This window comes from Protomyctophum bolini (assembly GCF_963924005.1).
Source record: "Protomyctophum bolini genome assembly, chromosome: 8".
NCBI classification, from domain to species: domain Eukaryota; kingdom Metazoa; phylum Chordata; class Actinopteri; order Myctophiformes; family Myctophidae; genus Protomyctophum; species Protomyctophum bolini.
Genome location: NC_137869.1, coordinates 12,592,605 through 12,602,069, shown reverse-complemented (window position 1 = coordinate 12,602,069; position 9,465 = coordinate 12,592,605). Strand labels below are relative to the sequence as shown.

Genomic DNA, 9,465 nt, shown 5'->3' with positions numbered 1-9,465 from the left:
TTCAAAATAAGTGTTACGTGCGATGAAACCTTAGAAAGTAGTGGGTTTCAACCCGTCCTCTGTCCTGTCCTGTCCTGTCTTCACGCTCAGAAAGTAGTGGGTTTCAACCCGTCCTCTGTCCTGTCCTGTCCTGTCCTCACGCTCAGAAAGTAGTGGGTTTCAACCCGTCCTCTGTCCTGTCCTGTCCTGTCTTCACGCTCAGAAAGTAGTGGGTTTCAACCCGTCCTCTGTCCTGTCCTGTCCTGTCCTCACGCTCAGAAAGTAGTGGGTTTCAACCTGTCCTCTGTCCTGTCCTGTCCTGTCCTCACGCTCAGAAAGTAGTGGGTTTCAACCCGTCCTCTGTCCTGTCCTGTCCTCACGCTCAGAAAGTAGTGGGTTTCAACCCGTCCTCTGTCCTGTCCTGTCCTGTCCTCACACTCAGAAAGTAGTGGGTTTCAACCCGTCCTCTGTCCTGTCCTGTCCTGTCCTCACGCTCAGAAAGTAGTCGGTTTCAACCCGTCCTCTGTCCTGTCCTGTCCTGTCCTCACGCTCAGAAAGTAGTGGGTTTCAACCCGTCCTCTGTCCTGTCCTGTCCTGTCCTCACGCTCAGAAAGTAGTGGGTTTCAACCCGTCCTCTGTCCTGTCCTGTCCTGTCTTCACGCTCAGAAAGTAGTGGGTTTCAACCCGTCCTCTGTCCTGTCCTGTCCTGTCCTGTCCTGTCCTCACGCTCAGAAAGTAGTGGGTTTCAACCCGTCCTCTGTCCTGTCCTGTCCTGTCCTCACGCTCAGAAAGTAGTGGGTTTCAACCCGTCCTCTGTCCTGTCCTGTCCTGTCTTCATTATCTCGACCACGTCCATATCCACTCTGTCTTCGTCTCACGGCTGAACCAGTAGTAGGCATTGTATATTTTGTCCTGCATCCACAGTGGCACCTCGTAGTCGCACGGTACCATTCCACCAACACCAGACTCCAGGTACATGAAGAATCTGTACCACCACACCCTGGACATGAAGTTGTTGACAGGCGTCTGCCGTACGTCCTGCACACGCGTGGATAACTAGTATCAAGTGAAGAGGGAGAGAGAGAAGGGGAGAGAAACGATACGATGATTTCAAATCGATACAGTAACTATTTAAAATACATTGACATTATTTTAAACTAAGTAATTAAACCCCTCTTTTTCTTTTTTCTTCCAAAAACCCCTAAATATCCCGCACAAAAATGTAGTGTCGATACAATCGATTATTTGCACAGCAAAACGATTCGATACCGATTATTTGCATGGCAAAACTATGCGATACATAGTCAATGTTGCCGTTTTCATTTCGATTTCTTGAATTACTATTATTACTCTGTAGTAACAATAGCAGCAGCAGTAACATTAATATGAGCAGTACCTGACACCTGTAGATTTGCCATGGTGTGGTACCATCCGGAACAGCCTGCTGGTCACGTAGTATGTAGTAATAATAGCAGTGATATTTATATGAACAGTACCTGTACATTTGCCATGGTGTGGTACCACCAGAACAGCCTGGTGGTCACGTAGTATGCCACCAGGACGTCTATGGAGTAGTGGTCGTGGGCCAGCAGGATGCAGACCAGGCCCACGAACCACAGAGTCCACAACAGCCTGTTGTAATTGAGCTTAGGAGAGTCTGCACGCACGCACGCACGCACGCACGCACGCACGCACGCACGCACGCAGACACACACACACACACACACACACACACACACACACACACACACACACACACACACACACACACACACAGTCAGCAACAGCAACACGACACAATCACTTCCAAAATATTCACGTTGAAGGCATGATTAGTCTCTGCAATTATTATCATTATTAATAACCCATTCTGGGTGGGAACCCCTTTTGGTGTTTTAAGCATTATGTTACGCTTTAGCTGTTGAAAGATAGCAGATCTACAAGCAAGCTCGTAGCGTGGCACTCGCTTGTAGATCTGCTATTTTTGAAGAATCGTGAAAAAGAGCTAACGTTTTTTAACTAGTATATCATATATTCAGGCGGGAACCCTTTTTGGTGTTAGCATTATGTCATGCTTTAGCTATTGAAAAATAGCAGGCGCGCTATGAACTTGTAGGTCTGCTATTTTTGAAAATTTGTGAAAATGTGCCTCAAAATCTTTTAAGCACCACTGATACAGAAACATAAGGACATTTTTCTTTTAATTTTGACGTCAGGCCAAGCATCTAGCGTAGATTCCAACATGAACCCTGCTCTACTCCTAAGCAGTTTCCATCACAGCGGTTGATGATAATCATAAAGACATAATCAACGTAGCTCAGAGTTCCACTGCATACTGAGTTACTGACTGGCCAGACAGAATGACTTTCAGCGGCTGCCCTGACTGTCCTCAACCACTAGAGGTCAGCGTTGCTGCATTAACCAATTTTGACCTGAGATCAGATTCTAAAAATGTCTTCTCCATCCTGACAGTTTTCTGAAAAAGCTATGTTTCTATCATAGAAACATAGCTTTTTCAGAAAACTCTGCTATTTTTTGAAAAATGACTGACATAGAAATTCTATGTCAGTCGTTCTTCGGTTCATTTTTTGTTAGCAGACCTACAAGCTCGTAACGCGCCACTTGGTGGCACGCTATGAGCTTGTAGATCTGCTATTTTTCAATAGCTAAAGCATAACATAATGCTAATACCAAAAGGGGTAAATAGGTTAATAACGTTGGGGCAGTTTGAAGGGACAGACATCAGTCAAAAGGGACTCGGACATCGAAGAGGAAGGGTGTGTGTGTGTGCGTGCGTCTGCGTGTGCGTGCATGTACACTCTGATGAACAGCGTGTGTACGTACATTCTGTGAGAAACAGTGTGGTCAGTGTGATGAACACGGTGTGTCCACTGTACAGGTAGTCTCCGCACAGTTGGTGAGAGCCCGTGATGGTCAACCCAAAGCCCAGCATCAACTTCATCGCCCTCCACGCCATCATCACGTAATCCCCCGACGCCTGGAGACACACCACCACCATCATATTAATACATGTGACACGTGCAGACACACCACCACCATCTCTGGTCATATCTGGTTGGAGTGCTTGGGGCTGAGGTTGTGTCTGAAGAGGCCAGTCTTCAGATTACGGTGGATATAAAATAAAATAAAAGTGCTTAGTGCTCTTTTAAACTCTGTACTCTGCTGAGTACGTATAGTTATAGTCTGATCAAGATGTGTGTGCGTGTCTGTCAGAGAGAGAGAGAGAGAGAGAGAGAGTGTGTGCTCACAAGCTTGTAGATCTGCTATTTTTGAAAAATCGTGAAAATGTGGTTTCAAATCTTTGAATATATATTCTTTCAGAGCGACCAAGCGGCCAATTACATATATTTTTTAGGGTCAATGACATGAAATAGTTTGAGAACAACTGACAGAAACATGGGTTTTTCAGAAAACGACACAACAGCGGCCTTAAGTAAGTAAGTAAGCTGCCTTAAGACATTTGCAGCAAAAAAGAAAATCCAAGTCGTCCATCCTCCTCCGCCTGATGAATGCCGGCCCGCGCGCCACAGAGAGGGTAAGGATTGGGTGGATGGCGTGTGTTTGAGTCGAGTAAAGCTTTATCTGATCCGACTGTGAATTTAATCACATTGTAAAGAATCGACGTGTGACGCAAAAGCAACCAGCTCAGTGGCCTTCTGGTTAGAGTGTCCGCCCTGAGACTGGGAGGTCGGGGTTCGATCCCCGGCCCGGGTCATACCAAAGACAAAAATGGGACCCAGTGACTCCCTGCTTGACACTCTGCATCAAGGGTTGGTTTGGGGGTAAGTCTCTGCGACATACTAGCGTCATGTCCAGGGGGTGTACTTGTACATCAAGCTGCCTCACGCTACAGAAACGGGAGATAGGCTCCTGCCCTATGGGCCTCATGGCTCGGCAAGGCTTACTTACATTACTCTTACAACGCGAAAAGTCAAATGAAACACTCATATTTAAGTACTTTGTGCGTGTGTCTGCATGCGTGCTTGTGTGGGAACAAGCCTGGGATGTCAGACCTCCTACTGGGGTGGAAAAAAAGGACCACAAGGTCACAGCTGTCTGGCAATGCAGAACGACAGATATACACGCAATTTATTTGATTGGTTTGTTTTTACTCAAAAGCTTACAGTTCAGTGGCTCTCATTGCAAGAGGGCCCCCAAATAATTGATAACACAACATTAACCCATTTAGACCCGAGATCAGATTCTACAAAAACTCATGTTTCTAACGTCAGTGGTTCTCAAACTATTTTAATGTCAAGGACTCAAGGATTCTCTCTGTATTTGGACGCCGACCCCCATCTGAAAATATGTTGTTCCAGGGACCCGCCCAGAAGCAAAGATTTGAGTTAAAAACATTCTCTGTGAAAGAATATATATATTCAAAAGATGTGCGCCACATTTTCACGATATTTCAAAAATGGTGGTCAGCTGGTTGGACACACACACACACACACACACACACACACACACACACACACTAAGGCTGTCCCCAAACATTCAAGGTTCGAATGTTCGCTCGTTAGGGTTGGCACTCGAATCTTAATTATGGGCTTGAACCATTCGTTTTATTTTATCTAAATTTTCTATTTAAGAAAGTATATTTTTTTCCTTTTTTATTAACTCGAAAATATATCTCGGCGAGAATGCGATATGAGCATGTCAAAAAAAGTAAGTTTCTAGTGCATTCCTGTCAGAAGTTATGATTATTTAAAGAAATATCTCCTGACGTGTCTCTCTCTCTCTCACACACACACACACACACACACACACACACACACACACACACACACACACACACACACACCAGCATGATCACTGATAGGGGGAACCGTTCTTACTAGCAGCCATAATATATTAGCATATGCTCTCTAGTCTAGCAATAGCCTATTGCCAAAAAGCAGTGAACTCTGATCATTGTTAAGCAAAACGGTCACGGTGACGGAGGTTCTGTTTTTGCCCTGTGCCCACTTCAGTGACACAGTGACGCTGTGTGTGTGTGTGTGTGTGTGTGTGTGTGTGTGTGTGTGTTTGTGTGGAGAGACGAGAGAGATTGATAAAGAGCGGGGGAGACGCGCTGCGCTTATTTTTTCAAATCAATTAGAAACAAATGGTCCGGATGTTCGCTCGAACATTCCTGCCGAAGTTCGAGTCCTAAAAAAAGGTCTAGGGTACAGCCTTAACACACACACACACACACACACACACACACACACACACACACACACACGCTTTCAAGATTTCTTTTGGGGCCCTGATTCATAAAAAACAAAAAAGGTTGAGAACCACCGTTATTATTTAGTTGAAAGTTGATATTGTTGTGCCATTTGTTCAACTGATTTAGTGTGAAAAACCCTTCAACACTCCCCTATAGTCCCTAGTTTGGGCAAGTTATCACTGGCAACACATTACAAAGGTTTTCTCAAATCTAGAAACAATCTAATGCACGTCGAGAATACGTTTTGTATTTTTCAAGAGACTACTAAAACACGAATGGGACGTCGTCCAGACGTGTTCTATCAACATGAAAACAAACACAGGCAGGCGAGTACATATGCGTGTGCGTGCGTGCGTGCATTACCTTCGGGGCGCAGTCGATGTGCATTCCTGGCACTGGCAGAGTGGTGATGTACATAGTGACACAACGGTACAGGAAGAGAGTCCCAAGCAGGAAACAGAACCTACGACCAACTATAGACCTGAGAGAGAGAGAGAGAGAGAGAGAGAGAGAGAGAGAGCGACAGAGACAGAGAGACAGAGGTAGAGAGACAGAGAGACAGAGGTAGAGAGACAGACAGACAGACAGACAGCTTGATTATGAAAGTACATCATTGCATTATGTCAAGATATAATGATGTACTATGTAGTACCAGTAAGACGCCTACAAGAAGCGACCTCGCCCCTTTAGACAAAGTATAAAGTTTGACTGCTTCAGCTTGGTTGAGCCGGACACTGTATAGTGTATACAATAATGAATTGCTGTAATTCCGGAACTTAAAAAGTGAGTGTAAGCAATCTGATCTATGCCATTACAATGAAACTAGTACATATTCATGGTAGAGTATGTTAACCCATTCTGGGCGGGAACCCCTTTTGGTGTTTTAAGCATTATGTTACACTTTAGCTATTGAAAAATAGAAGATCTACAAGCCCATAGCGCGCCACTACGAGCTTAAATCATAAAGAAAAAATTAAAGAAAAAAAAACGTTTTCTTTTTTTTCTTAATTTGTAGTGTGTGGACCATGGTGACATTGATCAAATCTTGATGAAAAACGCTTCTACTATATTATTTAGGCCCCCACAATCTAAAGCTATGTTTCTATGTCAGTGGTTCTTCGATTAAGAAAAAATAGCAGACCTACAAGCTCGTAGCGCGCCACTCGGTGGCGCGCTATGAGCTTGTAGATCTGCTATTTTTCAATAGCTATAAAGCACCAAAATGGGTTCCCGGCCGAAAATGCGCTGCACAAGGTGCCCTTTTTTTCACTTGAGCACCTGCCCCTCTAAATGTCTGTGCACGCCACTGGTCGTCGTCAGACCGGTAATATATCTCCGCCGTGGCATATCGTTACCTGTGCTTGAGTATAGACAAACACATCATCCACAGGAACGCCAGCAGGATCAAGATGCCCTCGCATACTTGGAACGCCCACTCCCGCCGGTCGAATTGGTTGAAGAACTTGTCGGGCAGCGGCGGCGTGTCCTCCTTGGCAGGCATGCACTCGTGCACCACGAAAGAGGTCATAATCGAGGTGATCAATTGAGAGGCCAAAGAGTAGACGACCGCGGCGATCGTCTTCCACCATTCTTCCGGGAAGGGGTCCACCTAAAATGACATCCACAAAATATACGGACACCAGGATCATAGTGGTACCATGGCAATGAGCTGCATCAGTGTGCCATACTGTATGACAAAATCCATTTTGAGAATACTATCAATTTAATTACCTGTGCTTTTCGTGCATGACGTGGTGCATGACCACGGACCATCTGCAAGTAATAAAGATTTTCTGTGAATTACGCATTTAGGAGCTTCCACTGTGCGTAAACGTTATTTTACGGCCACACAACCCCACTATTCATTTTGACGACACCTATATTTGCGGGTGAAGGTGTGTCTGCAGGCGTGTCGATGCGCTTTCCATATATTTGCTATATCTTATGCACACAGGCTTAGGACAACGGAAAGTGCCTTTTCAAACCAAAAAGATGTGCACATGCACGCACTACAGTGCTATTTGTGTCATCAGCAGAGTGTCATTGTGTTTAATTGTCAAAGAAGTTATAGATTTGTACTAAGGCACACTGTGTGCGATTCCCTCGTTCAGTTTGATCACCCCATTACGCAGCAAATATGTAATGGATTTAAAATAATGTAAAATTCCCCATAGCTGATACCATGATTAGATAATACTGTACAATACCGTTCCATTCATTTTTTTTCCTTTACATTTTGTGTTTATGAAATGTTTAGATTTTTCTTGCCACTGCCAATGCTAATATTCCAACGTATACTGATAGCTGTTTATAATTTATATTTCAAACACATATTTCATTTAAAAGCTTGTGATTTAAGGTACATTTTATTCCTTCACCTTGATGCTTCTCAAATAGCAAGTACTTTGAGATAATCTGATAGGGGTCTAATCATAAATGGACATTTTTATGTCATGTAGGCGATCACAAATTAACAGTGTTGTCAAAGTTACTCTTAAACAGTAATATGTTACTTATTACTTTACGTAACCTGGTCTTCAACAGTCTGCATGTTGGTGCATTCTGCAAAATGATATATGATATGCTATGATATGATACAAAGTAAAAAATGCTGTTTATACAGTATTTCTATATACTTTGATTCTTGTAAAGTTACTATCATTACACCCCTAATACACTGATATGATATAGCATAGTTTTCTATGCCTTGCTTCAAAAACAGCAGATGTACAAACGCACAATATTTTACCAAATGCACATTTTATGCCATTAAATGTGAACTGGAATTAAACTAATGGACAATAGCTGGGTAAGTATAAACGATTTTTGTCGGCCGTAGCCTATACGGGAGGTGAGAAAGGCACACACACACACACACACACACACACACACACACACACACACACGCACGCACGCACGCACACACACACACACACACACACACACACACACACACACACACTCACGCGATCAATAATATATACTAGCATAAATAATAGGCAAAATATAACACTTGAATGAAATATAATTGCTTTAAGCTGAAAACGATATGTTTAATGGTGTTTTTTAGCGTTGTTACATTTATACTCCATGCTGTTACAATTAATCCGATATGCGCAGCAAATGTAACACTGAAACAGCGTCCACGTTCGGTTTAATAACTCCCGACCTGTTTTATCAAAAAAATAACTTGAAGTGGTTTATGGTAGCTGACATGTGTAGGTCCGTTGCCTGAAAATATTACACGTGTAGCTAAACGGATCTCCGAGTAAAAAAATGAAACGTGCAAAATGTTACATCCAAGGCGGCTCTCCCCTACTCACCATTCGTGACTGATCACCTCCGGTGTTCAATATTAATGTTGTAGTTGTATAATGGTGTTCCACACGACAGACACTTCTGTCTGTCCCAATCGATCTGTATTCCAAAATAACATTTATGAAACAAAAACTTTTGAGCCATTACGGCTACAACGGTTAAGCTAATTTGCCTGTAGGCAAACTATAATGTTAGCTAGCATTAGCAAGTTGCAACAAGTGTTATTACATTATGGCGCGATTTTTAAAATCTAAAATCGTTTCTCTTCTACGATGAGAAAATTACATACCTTTTTTGACAGGAAACAGCTAGAAGGCCTCAGACGTCGAGAGAGAACTTTTATTGTGACTACATGTGAACGTTTCCCAGCGTAACTGGACTGGAGTGGACAAGATCAAAGAATATATTATTACCGTATATTACCAAATAACCGCTCAGCACCAAATAAGTCCTCCTCCATATAACGCAAACTTAATCAGCATCAGCCAGTGGCGGAAACTCCGTGGGTTCAGAGGCGCGATTGAACCCCCTGGCATTTTGGCAAAGGCGCGACTGAACCCACTGAATTTTGGCAAAATATATCTATATGCACTGCAGTAAATTATGCACCCACTGACTGTCCACTGAAACTTCCCCTCCCCAGTGGTCATGTTGTCATGCACGTAGTCAGTACTAGTCACATACCTTTACGAGGGGTTACACAAGATAGGTGTTGGGCCGCGGCGCATGCCGCATTCAAATGCTAATAAGGTGGCTTTTGTTCGAAAAAACAAAACTCGTTTTTTTTCCACCGCTGGGGGGGGGGGGGAGGGGGCGTGGCTGCTTGAACCCCCTGCCGTTATAAGAACTTTCCGCCTCTGGGCCATCAGCCCTCATTTATATTATTGCGTGTTCACCGTGTTGAGTTTGCAGATCGCAAACAGCGTCCTCCG

The 9,465-nt window shown here is 43.6% G+C and overlaps 1 protein-coding gene across 1 annotated transcript; it reads right to left on the bottom strand.

The window, feature by feature from the left end:
• Positions 1 to 816: 816 nt before the first annotated feature.
• On the bottom strand, positions 817 to 7,766 carry LOC308320114 (phosphatidylcholine:ceramide cholinephosphotransferase 1-like; the record flags this gene model as incomplete). The annotated part of the gene is made up of 6 exons (XM_080770433.1): positions 817 to 1,017; positions 1,476 to 1,636; positions 2,824 to 2,977; positions 5,579 to 5,696; positions 6,571 to 6,824; positions 7,746 to 7,766. 6 exons carry the CDS (start codon positions 7,764 to 7,766, stop codon positions 817 to 819), a joined length of 909 nt encoding a protein of 302 aa, XP_080626559.1.
• Between the last annotated feature and the right edge of the window lie 1,699 nt (positions 7,767 to 9,465).